At 38.7% G+C, this 18,086-nt stretch overlaps 1 protein-coding gene across 4 annotated transcripts in view; it reads right to left on the reverse strand.

Annotated features, from left to right (window-relative positions):
• Positions 1-9,269: 9,269 nt before the first annotated feature.
• The window catches only part of wdr37 (WD repeat domain 37), a 150,166-nt gene continuing 141,349 nt past the window's right edge, over positions 9,270-18,086 (reverse strand). For all 4 annotated transcript variants that reach the window (XM_072576163.1, XM_072576164.1, XM_072576162.1 and 1 more), the window contains 2 exons: positions 17,167-17,281; positions 9,270-11,243 (listed from right to left, as the gene is read on the reverse strand). In XM_072576163.1, coding sequence (XP_072432264.1) covers positions 11,112-11,243; positions 17,167-17,281 — 247 coding nt within the window. In that variant the 3' untranslated portion in view covers positions 9,270-11,111. The remainder of the gene's footprint in view (positions 11,244-17,166; positions 17,282-18,086) is intronic.

Genomic DNA, 18,086 nt, shown 5'->3' on the forward strand with positions numbered 1-18,086 from the left:
GTGGGACTACCCGGTGGGTAAATTGGGTTGCCACATTTACCCTTGACAGCGCAATTAATTGGCTGTGAAGTGCTTTTTGATGTCCGGAGGTCTATTTAGATGCAATTTGTTCACTTCTGTTTCTTCAGTGCGATAAAAATCCAAGTTCACCTAGCGGGTAGAAGTAATTAATGCAGAAAATGGGGATTCTAATCTCCCTTAATTTGCCGTCTATTTCACTTACTATTGTACCAGGCCTTCAAAAGGTCACAGGCTGTGATTGCTTTCTCAAGCGAGAGCCTTCGTTATCAGCAACAAGGCTTGCTGTGGTCCCTGCTCTGAAGGGAGGATTGCAAAGAGCTTGTGGAGTTTTGTTTGAACGCATTTTTGATTGACAGCTGTAGACATAGACATGGCAACTCTTCCCCAGTACACTGGCTGCATTTTTCACTCTATCCCCTATTGGCATAAATAGATCATTTTATAATGTTACCTCATACAAAAATGAATAATAATGGACAGAAGCTGCTTAGAAAATGGAAAAGAACTACTGAAGTACTCTTGATTTTATCGTTTTGAAGCAGCCATTCAGGCTATGCTAACTCCAAAAAAAACTGATGTATGTATAACTGATTCATAGTTTATAGCTGGAAATATGGAATATTACTCAGCTGTAAAATAGACCACCAAATGAGAGGCATCTTGTACGGATTTCCATTATATTGATCAGCAGCATATTTTACCTTCAGTGAGTAGGGAGCTAGCCCGTGAAAATCGTCTTTAGCACTAAATGTGGGAAAAAAGTACCTGCAGCGTGTCTGATTTGTATCAGCACAATCTTGTCTTTGAAGATATCATAAATGGACTGTGTTGATGGAATAACTAATCTGGATGAGGAGGCAAATAAGGCAGAAATCACAGATCAAATCCAAATTGCTCATCAGAATTCTGCAGTAGAAGCTAGTTTCATTAAAGGATGAAAGCAGCCAGTTTGTATTTTAATAGCAGATTAATTGGTTGCCAGATCAAACATTCCATATTTTTAATTGAATCCAGTCAATTTTAAAGATATAAGGAAGGCCAATTTGATTCTGCAACATAACCATTACACAGCAACTCATTACTAGATAAATACAATGTTATAAGTTTAGATGAACAATGCTCTTCAGTCCATTTGGCTTAATTCATTCAGCCATTAATTAGCTTGTGTAAAGCAATACTTAAACACCCACCCTAAGATTGCTCTTCACAGCTATAGTCTTATTTGGTTTTGTTGCATGTCTGTCAACTGTGGCTTAATTGATGGGATTCACCTCCAAGGTGACCTCAAACCCACTTCAAAGGTGGCATGGTTGTTAGCTCTGCTGTCTCACAGCACCGGGGGCCTGGTTTTGATTCCAGCCTTGGGTGACCGAGTGTGTGGGGTTTGTATGTTCTTTCCTGTATCTGCATGGGTTTCCTTCAGGTGGTCTAGTTTTCTTCCACAGTCCAAAGATGTGCTGCTTAGGTGGATTGGCCAAGGGAAATGCAAGTTTACAGAGATGGGTGCATCTGCTTGGGATGCTCTTGGGAGGGATGGTGTGGACTCAATGGGCCGAAATGGCTTCTTCATGAACCATAAGAATTCTATAATTCAGAGATTTCAGCACAAAAATGTAAAGCTCATATTCCAGTACAATGCTAAGTGTAAACTCTCAAGTACATACAAATAATCCCACAGTGCTCTTTCAAACAAGAAACAGAGTTATGCACAGCAAGTTCATATTTATCCCTCCATTAATTTTGCAAATAACCTGGTCAGGCATTTGACAAGGTACCCCATAAAAGATTAAATCATATGAGCCCATGGTGTTGGAGGAAGTATATTGGCCTGGATACAGAATTGCGTCATGGTGGGGAGAAACAGTGATAAGGGAATCTTTTTCAGCTTGGCAATGCACGACAAATGTGGTTCCACAGCAACCAGTGTTGGGACCACAATGTTTACAACATGTATTAATGACGTGGAAAAAGGAATGAATGCATTGTAGCCAGATTTACAGACAACACTAAAATAGGTGGAAAGGCAGATTGTAGGAGGGGTACAAGCAGTTTACAGACATACTGATAGGTTAGGTAGGTGGGAAAAGTGGTGGCAAATGCAGCAGTGTGGAAAAAAATGTGCAGTTGTTCATTTTGGAAGACATAATAAAGTTGAGTATCATTTAAATGGAGAAAAGTTACAGAAGCTGCAATACAAAGGGCTTTGGTCGGGGGGGGGTGGCGCTTGTGCACAAACACAAAATTAGCATACAGATAATCAGGAAGGCTAATTGAATGTTGGCCCTTTTTTCAAGGAGGTTAGAGTATAAGTGTAGGGAAAAACAATGACTGCAGATGCTGGAAAGCAAATACTGGATTAATGGTGCTGGAAGAACATAGCGGTTCAGGCAGCATCCAACGAGCAGTGAAGGGCTTTTGCCCGAAACGTCGATTTCGCTGCTCGTTGGATGCTGCCTGAACTGCTGTGCTCTTCCAGCACCATTAATCCAGTATAAGTGTAGGGAAGTCTTTCCAGAACTGCACAGGGTGTTGGTGAGACCACATTTGGAGTACTACAAGCAGTTTTGACCCCCTTAATTAAGAAAATATATTATTTCCTTGGAGGCAGTTCAGAGAAGGTTCACTACAATGATTCCTGGTTTTGAGCGATTGCCTTATGAATAAAGGATAAACAAGTTGGGACTCCACTCACAAGTTTGGAAGAATGAGAGGTGATCTCATTGAAACATATAGGACTCTAAAGGGGCTTGACAGGTTAAAAGCTGAGAGGATGTTTCCCTTCATGGGCGAGGCTAGAACTCGAGGTAATAATCTCAGAATAAAGGGGTGCCTTTTGAATCTGAGATGAGAAGGATTTTCTTCTCTCAGAGAGTTGAGTGTCATTGGAACTCCTTGCTAAAGATATCTGTGGGGAAGAGTCCTGTCTACATTTAAGGCTGTGAAATAGATTCTTGATCAGTAGTGTAATCAAAGGTTATGGGGAAAGTTCAGGAATGTTGGAGTATTGGATAAGGAATGTTGTAGTGTTAGACAAAGAATGTTGAAGCAGCCGTGATCCTCTTCAATGATTGAGAAGGCTAGAGTGGCTGAGGGGTCTAGAATCCTTACAGAATGGAAGCAGACCCTTCGTCAAACGTACGTCGACCCTCCAAATATCATCCCACCCGGATACCCCATCACAGTAACCCTGCATCTCCAATGGCTAATCCACCTAGTCTGCACATTCCTGGACACTATGGGCAATTTAGCACACCCAATCAATTTAAGCTGCACATCTTTGGACTGTGGGAGGAAACCCATGCAGACATGGGGAGAATGTGCAAACTCCACACAATCCATCACCCGAGGGTAGAATCGAACCCAAGTCCCTGGCACTGGGAGATAGATGTGTTAACCACTGAGTCATTGTGCCGCCATATTTCTTATGGTCTTATCATAATAGTGTTATTTGTGGTAATTTGCTGTAGCATAACAGTTGCCTGACCACCCCCTTTTCTCTTACCCCACATCCCTCCTCACGCTGAGGGGTTGGCAGGAACAGACAATAATTATATTGAACTGCAGATGAGGCTTGAGGAGCAAATGCTCCACACCTCTGTTTCAAATTCAGATGTTCATATGTTTGTTCCTAAAACTGTGAATGCACCTTCAAAATACTTACACGGCTTTAAACTGCTTTGGGATATTGCAAAAGATGCTGTATACATGCCAATCCTTTTTTTGTAGTTAATAACCAGAAATGATTTAGAAAATAAAATCACTAAAGAAAAAAAAAACACATCTGTAGACAATTGAGGTTGTTTGAGCTTTAAGCAAAGCCAGTGGGATTTATCAAACGGAAAGTTGTTTGACTAATTTAATGGTATTTTTTGACAAAGTAACAAAGAAGGTTGAAAAAACAAATGTAGTTGACGCTGTCTATATCCATTTTAAATGTTTGGCAAATTACCACGTAAAAGGTTGTAACTCACAAGAAGGTCCCCGTTGCTCATATTAAAAAAATAACTTAATTTGTGGACAGAAAACAAAGTCAGGATAAAATGGCTACATTTTTTGGGCCAGGAAATTTGATGTTCCCCAAGATTCAGTGATAGGAAAATTGTGTTTTATATAAATGCCTCAGATATTAGAATACTGACTAAAATTTCAAAATTTGCCAATCATATTAAACTGAGGGGTATAAAAATGAAGACACCAGTTGACTGCAACAATGCAGATAGGCCAGCAGAACAGACAGACAAATGGCAGCTGGAATTTAACAGTGTCCAGGAGATGAAGAATTTTGGCAAAAAGGATAATAAAGACTTCATGGCAAAGTTCTACAAATGTGACTGGACTCTGATGTCAATGTCCAGGCTCCTGATAGATGATGGTACATCTCCAATACACCTTTAACCTTCCCCAACCACCAGGGAGTGGACATTATAGAATAACAGAACACACTATAACACCCTCTCCACACTGCAGAGGCATGGACCCCTGCCTGAAGACATCCCGACTGCACATCTAACTGTAGCCAATCCCCAGGTGTGGTACTGAATGCAGCGCTTGACCTACTGTGTAGATCCCCTTGTCTAGAGGGTACCTCCACAGACTTTGGTGAGCACTACACCCTTATGACATTGAGACATGATTACTTGCTTGCTGGCTGCACATGCAGTGTGCTTGGGTGGTGCAGGGTCTGGGTTTAATACTGCACACTCCTGGACAAGCCATACATGCCTTTGACACCAGACTGCTGTGCAGCAAGGAAACATGCCAGGCTGTGTGACTATATTAATTGGCATTGAGGCAACACACTGATGTTTTGAGCACTGAGCTGAGTGAACACTAAGAAAGGAAGCAAGCAGCCCTGAGATGTGGCCTGGTCCAATCCAAGAAGTGGCACCTATCCTTGTGGGCACAGTGTCCTTGCAGTAGCCTTTCAATGCTAATTGCCACTGCTCCCTTCAATACAAGTCTGTGCTTCTTAAGTGGATCAGTGATAAGCCATGATGATTGTGAGGAGCTGGCAAATGTCAGATATCAACCCCCATGGAGAGAGATGTGCCTGACATGTTGTTTGGTCCTGAGTAACATGGAGGCTTCTCCCAACCAGCACAAACTAAATTCACTAAGTACTCACTCTGACCTCCATGTTGAGAATTGTCAAAACTGGCTTCTTCGGTACTTTTGGTAAGATAGGGAGCTATATATTAATGAGGCCAGTGGCAGCATTAATAAGGTGTTTAACATGATATAATCCCCTTCAACTAGTGATGCACCACTGCCTTGTGAGAAATGTGCTTTGCGAGCCGGTAAATACATTAAAAATGCAGCGAGTTGGTCCTGACATTGAGATATGCCTCGCCAGACTTCTTACTGGATTCTTCCACAAATCACACCATAGTCCATGTTGCTGAAATCCACATTGATTCTGCCCAGTTAAGTATTTTTGAAGTCTCCAGATATGGTTTTAGAGTCATAGAATCAGAGATGTACAGCACGGAAATGTTGCCACATTTTGAATAACGTGATATGTATTATTTCAAACACAAATTTCATGCATCAGTTGGCATTACAGATGGCTTGACTTGAAGTCAACGCGAATGAATATCAGGTAATAAAGTTAAAAATCAATCCCATTACTCCATCATAATACTCCAGAGTCACTATTCAATATTGATTCAAAAACAATTGCTTTTAACAATAAACTAGTCATTCTTTTAATGTTGAGCTCTTTGGCCTTGATTCTGAAATTTCCAAAATATTTACAAGCTATAAAATTGCTCTGATTTGCTCTTTCAGAACATTTCCCCATTAGGAATACTTACAGAGGCAGACCAAACATACAGCAGAGTTCTGCCACAGTAAATAAAAACTCCAACTATTCACCAAACCCCAGAGAAAATAATGACAGATATCTGGCAGTGTTCCAAAAGGCTTTGGCAATCTGGAGTGTTGCAGATAAACACCAAAGTTATACATTAATAAACCACATTTTACAGAACTGATTAGAGAATTAATTAGGTATCAACTCTTTTAAACTGACTAAACTTCTCAAATCATATTTCAGTCAGAAGTAGTGCTGTTAAGCATTTTACTGAAATAACTTGTCCAATTTTGTAGGTGACCTTAAAGAATTTATTTCTGTGAAGAGCTTTATTCATTTCTAATCTCAGAGAATGATTACAACACAGTTATGTCCATATTGGCATTCTGGAGGAGCTATTCACCTCATGTCAATTCCCCCGCCTTTACCCTGTAACCCTTCAAAGTTCTTTTGCTTCAGTTAATCCATTATTTTCATTGTACAGGAACATTTTGTACATCACATTAATAAATTGTAAAAAGAAACTTGAAAAAAACAAATTGGACCAGGAAAACGGAAGTTCAGTTGAAAGAAAAATCTTGTTCAAAGTGCTATAATAAAAGCAGAAAATGCTGGAGAAACTCAGAAATTCCAAAGATGAACCTTTGGATTGAAATGTTAACCCCAATTCTCTCGCCACGAAAGCTATTAGACCAGCTGAGTTTCTGCTGAACTTGGTTTTCCTTTCAAATCTCCAGCATCCCTGACACTTTGATTTTATTTGTTAACAGTGCTGCTGTATATGGCCAAATTAATGGATATTTTTCAGGCTGAAGGAAGGTTTGTAGTGGAGATCCCCAGGGGTCAGTATGGGGACTCTGGCTTTTCCTGATACATATTAATGATCTGGATCTTGATGAGCAGGGGACAATTTCAAAGTGTGCAGATGACACAAAACTTGAAAGTAATGTGTAGGGAGGATAGTGTGGAACTCAAACAGGACATTGACACATTGGTGGCAGATGAAGTTCAATCTAGAAATGTGAGGTGATGCACTTTGGACAGAAACTGAAAGATAACAAAATATGGGGTACAATTCTAAAGAGGGTGCAAGAACAGTGACTTGTGTGTATATGTGCACAGAACATTGAAGGTGACGGAACAGGTGGAGAGCAGTTAATAATACGTGTTACTATCTAAAGTTTATTAATAATGACATAAAGGAGAAAGGAGATGATGCTAAGACACCTGTTAGGCCTCAGATGGATTACAATACAGAGCTCTGGGCATAACACAGGAAGGTTATGAATTCTTCAGAGAAACTGCAGAAGTGATTTACAAGAATGGTTCCAGGAATGAGAGAAGATGTGAAAGAGGTTTGCAAAATTATGAGCAGGCTGGATATAGTAGATAGGGAAAAGTTGTTCACACACAAAATAAACAAGAACAAGATAGCATAGACTTAAAGTGATGAGCAAATGAAGCACAGGTGAAGTGAGAAAAAGCTTTTTCACACAGTGAGTAGTTCGGGTATGGAATGTATGGTTTGGAAATTTGGTGGATGCAAGTTCAATTGAGGCATTCAAGAAGACATTGAATAATTATTTGGATAGAAGTGGGTTATGGGAAATAGGCAGGAGATTAACACAAAGGAATCAGTACAGGCAAGATGGGCTAAATGGCCTCCTTCTGCCATAACAGTTCGAATTTTTTTGTATTCTGGCCAACAGGTTGCATAATTATATAGTGCAGGTCCTGCACATCACATTGATGTACATTTACATGTTATAGCCTGTTAAAAGGTTACAGAATCACAATCCTAAAATATTATGTAATATTTTCTACATTTATGAAAATCACAATATGCTGTATCAGAGCATTTTGGCACAATGCATTTCAAAAGGGCTAAAGTTTTATTTTGCTTCATGAGAAAATGACAGTAAATCTATAAAATAAAAGGGCACAATCCATCATTTTAAAAAAAATTTGTCTTTTGATGAGTACTTACAATCCCATTACTCCAACCCGAAGTAAGCTGCTCCATAACTTATACACAAAACAAAAAAGCTGTAAACAAAAAAAAAGAAATAACACCAAGGTCCACATGCTTGGAGTAACAGATCCACTTCCACTGGGATACATGCCTTCTGTCTATTCCAAAATAAGCCAAGAAAATTTATACTTGAAGAAAAAAAGCTTCTTAATTATGCAACATTTTTCACTGTGAAATGGCAAGGCAGAAAATGCAATATGTGCAGAAGGAACACAAATTGGCTGAATCAACAATAGAAAACTATAGCAGCTACATCAATAAACCTGTGCAGATATTTTGGTTATATCCATCACGGTTGCCGATAAGAAAGATGTTTTGGGTGAAAGATCAACTATAAACTGCACTTAATGTAACATTTTTATTGCTGTAAGGCAATTCATACGAATACTAATAAAAGAAAATATTACACCAATCCCATACAAGGACGTATTTGAACAATGACCAAAACCTTAGTCAAGCAGACAGGTTGTCTCTCTCAAAAGAGAAAAGAAGTAGAGGCAAACGTGAGCAAGCGAACTCCAAAATTTGGGGCCCAGCTAACTAAAGGCATAGCCACTAATAATGGAAATGTAAAAATCAGCAGTACACAAATAGCCAGGAGTAGAGGGCTTTGAGAAGGTTATGGAGCTGGAAGGGAGTTAGGGAGGACAAAGGTATACAGAGGATTTGAAACAAGGATTTAGTATAAAAACTGAGACAGAGGTTAAACATGAATCAATACACGTCTTTGAGCAGGGTGTCGACAGGGCTCGAGTTAAGAAGTGAGCAGCTAAGTTTTAGATGACTCTGAGGTTACAGAAGATAGAACTATGGAGATAGGCGAGGAATCAATTGATATAGTAAAATATAGATGTAACAGAAGTATGGAATTGGGCAATTAAACACCATATTACATTCTCTGCAACAGAAATCAATATAATTCAGCCAAAACAAAATCTTTTTTCTTTCACTTTTAATTTCACACTTTGTTTCAAGCTTCTGAAATAAATGAAAATTCATTTTTAAACAACATGCTAAAATACTGATAGATAAGTGAAATGGGTACAACTGGGGTTTCTTTTAGAGAAACATATGTAATGCACAAGTGTCTTATCACAATACAGAAACAGAACATCTTTCCACATCTGTTTCAGTAGAAGTCTGTGTTGCAGTCTGAAACCTGACAAAAATGAGCATGACAGTTAGCAACAGTTAGCAACATGTATTACCTTAGATCAGAAATCCTATTCATTGTCTGATCCAACCACCTAGTGCAGTAAATGTTCTCTGCAAAAATGCTCTTGGCAGCTTTATGACTACTTATGAATAACATTACAATCATCTCCGAAAACATTTTACTTGCATATAAGTTGTTGTCACACCTCTATGCAACATTGAATCAGCAGTCCCAAAGCACTGGAAAAGTAATTTATAACACAAATATTTAATGCTTTAATGAAAAGAAGGAACTACATTTTTACTGAGTTGCCATGGAATACACGGGGACGTGATACAAATCACACAAACAAACAAAAATTGATTTTAGAAGTTACAACATCTTGTCTAGTAATGTTTCTTACATTGGATAGTTTATAGTTTATGTCAGAACAATCTGCTGCTTAAACAATATCCAGTGCTCTACTTGTAAACTGCCATATGTTGTGACAGTATCATAATCATACTCAGCATACTGCAGTATTCATCCATCCAATAGGAAGTTCCAAGGCAGCTATGGACTGCTGACTTGGAAATCAACCATTCATTTGCTGATATCAAATCCAAACAAGTCCATTAAGATTGTCCAGTTGTTAGAAAATAAAAAAAACTGTTTCCTGCATTATTTGCTCTAACTGCGACACTGAAACCATTAACACTAAAGCCAACATCAATTGAAACACAGATTATGAACAATATGCAATACATTGTTTAGCATTCAGGCAGCTAAATGCAGGCTGCAGTTTTGAACATTACTGATCTTTGGGGTTAATAAAAAAAAATTAAAATCTATACCTGCCAGTAAACATCTGATTATTTCAAGCTTCTGTTGGTACTAACGCAGGAACCAAAATAATTCATGAAATTAGATTATTGCATTGACAGCATACTGGACAAAGGATAGCACCACAATGCTTTGTCACTTGAATTGGTTGCTGGCCAAATTACTTAATATTAAGCACGATTGTGCTTAACTATGTAAAAATATGCAAATATACATTAAATCTGAAACACAATAGGTTCCAAATCATTTAAACTCGGAATTTAGTTAATTTGTGCATATTTAGATATCCAAGCCATTATGTTCAGCACTTGAAGTCTCATGTGACTAACAAAGTTATGGTGCGCATGAGATCTCGAATGCAAATAATTTGCCTTTAGTCTTTAATGAGTCTTCCTGATCGCAGACATTACAACACTAATCATATGCCCACATTCACACAGATTGGAGGTAGGACTCTGTGCACTTAATATTGGCTTGAATCACAAAAGTAAAGAAAAAAAGTATACAAAAAATACTATATAGCATTTCTTTCTCATTAGTGTACGTTTTGACAAAATGCATATCAGAGCCAAGGCCTATAATTGACTAACTACATTATATGAGGTTATAATTCCACAGATGAACATTACTGCCTACTCGTATGACATTCAAATACCTGAATTCCAAACATTGCTGAAATGAGGAAAAGATCTAAATACATAACTCAAATTCACTGCAGTACATTGATACAGTCAGATACTGATTGCAGGTAGAAAGACTGCTGAAGGAAAATATAATGTGTGAAATTACATCAAAATTGCAATATCCTAACCCCGCATTTTCTACAAGGCAACAAGGAAGATATGTAGAATTTTCAGGTTACAACAAACACAACTATACCCTTCACATAATTTACATTTGGTAGAACTTCACATTTTTTCAGTCATTCAAAAATGCCCTGCTCACACTGCTACAGAATCCAGCTATAACTTCTGTGCAAATCATTTATACGCCGTATGTGAGAAGGTCAACCAATTCTAACGACCAGCGAAGAACACATAAATTACAAACATAAGAAATATGCATGGTTGCATTCAAGATTGGCTCATTAACCAAGCATAGTTTCATGGACATTGCATGCAGATTATGCATGTTAAGCCATTCAATGCCAATCATACAATTCTTTCTTCTTAGATGGAAGACTCACAGCAGTAACAACAATAGAAACATAGTTAAGCATATAAAGATTAGAGTTATTTAAAGTCAGTTTTGAAACACTCTATGGTATTTTACTTTTCTTGCAAGAGTGCTGGGATATTGATATTCCAACCAATAGCTTGACGATCAAAACCACAAGAGAAGAGGTTGCATGTTGGATTGTCCTCACTCCAAGCTGTGCAGCACACCATACGCCGATGGCCCTGTAACAGATGATAAAAAGGAGTTAGTAGTCTGTCACCCCAACATAAGTTATTTCCTCTTGCAGGCTCTGAATCCTTTCTATTCTATTTAATTTCTTAGGCTTTTGTGGTTGATTAGCATTACACTAGAACTCTAGTAAACAATTTGGCTTCTTTAGAGAAGACTAAATTTGTCAGTAAAATGAATGACCACATCACAAAGGAGGGGAAGGATTTCCTAGAAATAAGCACTGCTATTCTCAATCATGCTTTTAAATTTATGGCAACTTCTTGGCATGGACTGCAGGAGACTTATGGCTATCATCTTAGTGTCGAGGTTTTCTGCAAATTGGAATCATCTGAATTATTGAAACTTGCAGTTCATTGATGAATGTTATGATTTCCAGTTTAGTATTCAATAGTTCCAACTTTACAGTAAGCTTAGCATTTTTATTACTTCCATTTAGTTTTAGCTCTATACAAACTGGTGGTTGGTTGATACAATTGACATGTCATTGATCATTATCAATTAGAATATAACAGGTCCAGATAGGAGGCAACAAAAAAATCCCCAGCAGTGGAAAACCTGAGAAGCCACATATCTAAAGTTTCTCCAAAGCATGTTACACTTTCCATTCATCATATCTTGAATTAGTGACACATTGCATCAGAACAATTGCACAGAACAACTGCAGCAGTTCAAGAAGGTAGCTCGCCACCAACTTCTCAAGAATACAGGAGAGATGGGCAATAAATGCTGGTCAGCCAATGACCGTCAGGTCCCACAAATGAATCACTGAAGTGTCACAATGCAGAAGTAAGCTATTCAGCCCATTGTATCTGCACCATCTTGCTAGAGGAGCACAGTGAGCATCTGAATGAATTAATATTTTTTGCTTCCACCATCTTGTTCCATAGATACACCACTCACTTATAAATGCTTTGATAGATCAGTCTTGAATTTATCCCCTATCAACTGCAACTCATGTTCTCCTGTTCTACAGCAAAATGGCAGGGTTTACAATAATCATCAGACTGTGTTACTTCTGTTCAAGCAGCTTAAGAGTTCTAAAAAAAACCTTACTCATTCCCAAAGTGATGCATTATTGATACCCATTAGAATCTTGAAATTGATAATCATATCACCTCCCCACCTCATCCTTTCAGTAACAAAGGAACAGGAGTAGGCCATTCAGCTCCTCGAGCCTATTCCACCATACAATGATTTCATAGCTGACTGTAGCCTATCTCCAGAGACCTGCCTTTGGCCTATATCCTTAACCCCTTTGCTCAATAAAAATTTACACATTCCAGATTTAAAAGTAAGAGTTGATCTAGCATCCACTACTGTTTGTGGAAGAGAGTTCCAAATGTCTACCACCCTTCGTGTGCAGAAGTGCTGCCTAACATCTTTCCTGAACAATCTGACCTGATGATTCTAAAATATCAGAATGTCTAATTCAAAGTTTGGGAGAAGATTAGTAGCTCGGGTGCTCATTGTTGTGGTTCTGTTCGCCGAGCTGGGAATTTGTGTTGCAAACGTTTCGTCCCCTGTCTAGGTGACATCCTCAGTGCTTGGGAGCCTCCTGTGAAGTGCTTCTATGATGTTTCCTCCGGCATTTATAGTGGCCTGTCTCTGCCGCTTCCGGTTGTCAGTTCCAGCTGTCCGCTGCAGTGGCCGGTATATTGGGTCCAGGTCAATGTGTTTGTTGATAGAATCTGCGGATGAGTGCCATGCCTCTAGGAATTCCCTGGCTGTTCTCTGTTTGGCCTGCCCTATAATAGTAGTGCTGTCCCAGTCGAATTCATGTTGCTTGTCATCTGCGTGTGTGGCTACTAAGGATAGCTGGTCGTGTCGTTTTGTGGCTAGTTGGTGTTCATGGATGCGGATCGTTAGCGGTCTTCCCGTTTGTCCGATGTAGTGGTTTGTGCAGTCCTTGTATGGGATTTTGTACACTACATCATACCATACATCAGGAACATTTCTGAACTGACAGCCAGACTACTGCAACCACTAAGACTCATAACAGCACACAAACCAACAGCCACTCTCAGACAACAACTCACCTGGACAAAGGACCCAATACCAGCATGAGCAAAACCAATGTAGTGTACAAAATCCCATGCAAGGACTGCACAAACCACTACATAGGACAAACAGGAAGACAGCTAACGATCCGCATCCATGAACACCAACTAGCCACGAAACGACACGACCAGCTATCCTTAGTAGCCACACACGCAGATGACAAGCAACATGAATTCGACTGGGACAACACTACTATTATAGGGCAAGCCAAACAGAGAACAGCCAGGGAATTCCTAGAGGCATGGCACTCATCCACAGATTCAATCAATAAGCACATCGACCTGGACCCAATATACTGGCCACTGCAGCGGACAGCTGGAACTGACAACCGGAAGCAGCAGATTCAAACCACTATAAATGCCAGAGGAAAGATCATAGAAGCGCTTCACAGGAGGCTCCCAAGCACTGAGGATGGCACCTAGACAGGGGACGAAACGTTTGCAACACAAATTCCCAGCTCGGCGAACAGAACCACAACAACAAGAATGTCTAATTATCATAATTATTCCTCATAATACAATCCCTCCACCTCTTCAAATCATTCTGGTTGCTCCCTTATGTTCACTTTCATAGTTACAATAGTTGTTTGTGCCCACTGAAACCAACTGTTCACACAATACTCAGAGTGGCAGGAATACCTTCCTATTTCGGGTTAATGGTATATCTCAAAATCTGATTTTCTTTACCTAATACCTTTCAACATTGTTGATGACAGTATTAATGTATTATAAAACAGGATCCCCAGATCACTTTCGTATTCAAAACACATTATTTTCTTTCTTTCTAAGTACGAGCACTTTCCCAGATTTTTTTCACGTCAAGCATTTTGAATTTCATTATATTGCAGTTCTTTAGAAAATTTTAGCGTCTATTATAAAAGATGCATAGGACAGTGTTTAGAAATACAAAATCAAGCATGGTTTCATGAAGAAGAAATTATGCCTCACAAAAAGAGGTCTTTTTGTGAGGGTAACGAGGGTAAATAAAGAGGAAGCAGTGAATACATTTGAATTTCCAGAAGGTGATTGTTAAGGTGCAGTACAATAGACTACTTAATCAGATAAGAGTCCATGGTACTGAGGAAATATATTAGCATGAATAGAGAATTGGTTAACTAATAAAAGGCAGGTTAGGAGAAAGGAAGTGGGGTGGACATTTTCAGAATGGTTACCTGTGACCAACAGCATGCCACAGAGATCAGTACTGAGATCACAATTACTTACAGTATATACTAATGACATGGAAGATAGAAGTACATGCACTGTAGGAACATTTGCAGATGACACAAGAAATAGCTGAGAATACAAATGGCGAGGATGACATAAACAGCCTGCAGCGGGACATAGAAAGGTTAGATATGAGGGCAAAACTTGACAAAGTTAAAATGTGAAGTTATGCAATTTGACACAAAGAAAAGATGAGCTAAATATTAGTTAACTGAAGAAAGACTTCAGAGAGCTTCTGCAGTAGTAAAGGATTTAGAAGTCCTTCTGCATTAATCACCAAAAGCTAACATACAAGTTCAGCAGGTAATAGAGAAGGCAAATGAGATGTCGACTTTTATTTCAAAGGGAGTGAAGTATAAAAACAGGGAGGTTTTCCTAAAACTATAAAAGGTGCAAGGTAGACCACAGTTGCAACATTGTGAAAAGCTTTGGTCCCCTTATCTAAGGAGACGTACTGACATTGGAGAGGCAGTACAGGGACGTTTCACTGGATTGCTTTGTGGTAAGGAGGGCTTTTCTTATGAGAAGGGGAGTTGGTTGCAGAATGTATGGATGAGTTTAGAAGAATGAGAGGCAATTCTATTTAAACATATAGGAAGTTTGACATGGTAAACATCCTCTTGTGGGGCAACATAATACAAGGGCATAATCTTGGAGGAAGGGGTCACCCAGTTAGGTCAGAGGTTAGGAGGAAATTCTTCTTTCAGACAGTATCAATCTGTGCAAGTGTCTATGAATAACCAATCAGTAGAGGTTGGTTACCATCAAATATATTCAAGGCTGAGATAAACAGACATTTTTTTAAATCAGTGAGGGAATCGAGAGTTATGGGGAAAAGGCAGGCGATTGGAGATAAGGATTATCAGGTCAGCCATTATCTCACTGAATGACATGACAGAACAGACTCAATGGACCAAATGGCCTACTTCTGTTATTGCATCCTATGATGTCTAGGCATATCAGTCAAATACCTAAATATATGTAAAATTAATATCGATGACGCTTTTGTGAAATCCATGTTATTTTCTAACTCCCAATGAAAGCTGAACCAAGGAAAGAACAAAAGGCAAGACTTACATCCATATAGTATAATCACTATGAAAGTGCTACAATAATGTACTTCATAGTCATAGAATCACACAGACCCTTCAGTCCAACTTGTTCATGACGACCAGGTATCTTAATTAGTCCCATCTGCCAGCATTTGCCCCATATCCCTCTAAACCCTTCCCATTCATATATCCATCCAGATGCCTTTTGAATGTTGTAGCTGTACCTGACTCTACCACTTCCTCTGGCAGCTCATTCCATATCCGCACCACTCTCTGCATGAAATAGTTGCCCCTTAGGTCCCTTTTATATCTTTCCCTTCTCACCTTAAACCAATGCCTTCTTGTTTTGGACTCGCCCACCCCAGGGAAAAGGCTTTGTCTATTTACCCTATCCATCCCCCTCATAATTTTATAAACCTCTATAAAATTATAGTCAGCCTCAGACTCTCCAAGAAAAATAGCTCCAGTCTATTCAGCCTTTCTCTATATCCCTCCAACCCCTCTTTTCTGAACCCTTTTAAGTTTCATACCAATAACGTGCTTTTGAAGTGTAGTTACTGTTCCAGCAGAGCTAACAAAGCTGTAAATTTGCACCCAGCAAACTTGGACAACAGCTATGTATGTGATAATGGCCAGATGATTTTTTTTCTGTGATGCTGACAGATAATCATTAGTCAGCACATCAGGGATAACTCCCATGCTCTTCCTTGAAATACCACCAGGGGAACTTTTTCATTCAACCAAGCAGGCAGATATGACCACAGTTTACCGTCCTACCAAAAATGGAATGCTCCCTCAATGCGACAATGGAGTGGCAACCTTGATGTCAGTGCTCAAGTCCTAGAGTGTGACTTGAACCTGGACCCATGTGAGTTGGTTTGTCACCAACTGAGTTCTGTAAATATTGTAAGATTTGCTGATTAAAGCTTCCTAAGGAAACCCAAAGATTGGTCAATAACTAAGTTTCAACTATTTTTCGGCGCAGGAACTACTGCTATTTCATCAAAATGCATCTATTCATTTTTACATCAAACGCCAGTACAGTTTACCAAGTGCATGGCCACAGTTGTCAAGGGAAAATGTATTAAACTGGCAATATTTATAAGGTTCTATATTCATAAATGTCGGCTTCAGTTTGTGCATCATTTTGCACTTAAGATATATACAATTTTTTTGTAAGCTTCGATTTTTCAAGAAATTATTACTCTACTTAACCTTATGGACAAAGTAAAATGCAATGTTATGTCATTATAGTTACATTGTGATGCATTTACAAATTTGATGAAAAGAATGGTCTTGTTCACTTTTTAATCTTTTGACTTCCACAGTTCTGTAGATATTGTAAGATTGGCTGATTAAAGCTTCTTAAGGAAACACAAAGATTGGTCAATAACTAAGTTTCAACTATTTTCAGGCACAGGAACTACTGCTAGTTCAACAAAATGCATCTATTCATTTTTACAAACCTTGAAGCAATCCTAATTCTCTTGGTTATAATTGTATGAGAAAAGTCACTAGCTTAATGATAAGTCTATTAGAAGGATAAAAATTAAGCACTGAAATAAAATTTGAATTACCTGACGATTACTGCGGGGTAGACGTGCTAAACGTACTCCTGACATATCAAATAATCGAACTTGACGATTGTCATGAGGAAGTGCTATAATCCTCTGATTAACTGAAACACTTATCCTGCAATAGGAACAGAGTCATTTTATGAATACTTCAAATAACATTCAATAGAATAGCACAGTGCCAGAATTCCAGGTATATTTAGTATCTTCTAACCTTAATACGGGCACAGTGTCTTCCTCTTTACCCATTCAGCTACTTTGGAATGACAAACATATAGCTCAGTTATTCTGAATGTTTTAGATTTTAGTACAAATGGTTAAAAAAGAAAATCAGCGCTGAGTCTTTTAGCTCTACAACATTTTTTTATGCAACAAATCAATGATACTTCAACACAGTAACAGCCAATGAGACAAAGCGAGGGGAAAAATAACATATTCTAACTGGAAAAGTATTATAAAAGATAGGGCACTAAATCACACCATCCAGTGTAACTAGTTCATACCAGTGTTTATGCTCCACTTATTCTTCCTCCTTTCCATACCCATCAAATTCTGATCAGCATGATCTTTTATTCCTATCACCTTCATAGGCTTATGTGGCTTCCCCTTGATTTCAGCTGCAATATTTGCCTTAATCACTACCTATGGTTTCTCACCATTCACTGGGTAAAGATGTTTCTATTGAAATCCCCATTCAGTTTCTTGGTGATTAGAGGCTGTTAACATAAAATAATTTTACCTTTCTCAACAGATGAAAATGTGCCCTCTGTCCATTCCGTCAAAATCTTTCATAATTTTGACAATTGTTTAGTAGGTAATTCCTCAGCTTTCTCTTTCCAAGATAAACTAAGGCCAACTTGGCCATCCATTCTGAATCAGTATAACCTCAAGTCAAGCATTTATTTACAAATTTAAAAACCACA

Source organism: Chiloscyllium punctatum, chromosome 8 (genome assembly GCF_047496795.1).
Source record: "Chiloscyllium punctatum isolate Juve2018m chromosome 8, sChiPun1.3, whole genome shotgun sequence".
Classification (NCBI taxonomy): domain Eukaryota; kingdom Metazoa; phylum Chordata; class Chondrichthyes; order Orectolobiformes; family Hemiscylliidae; genus Chiloscyllium; species Chiloscyllium punctatum.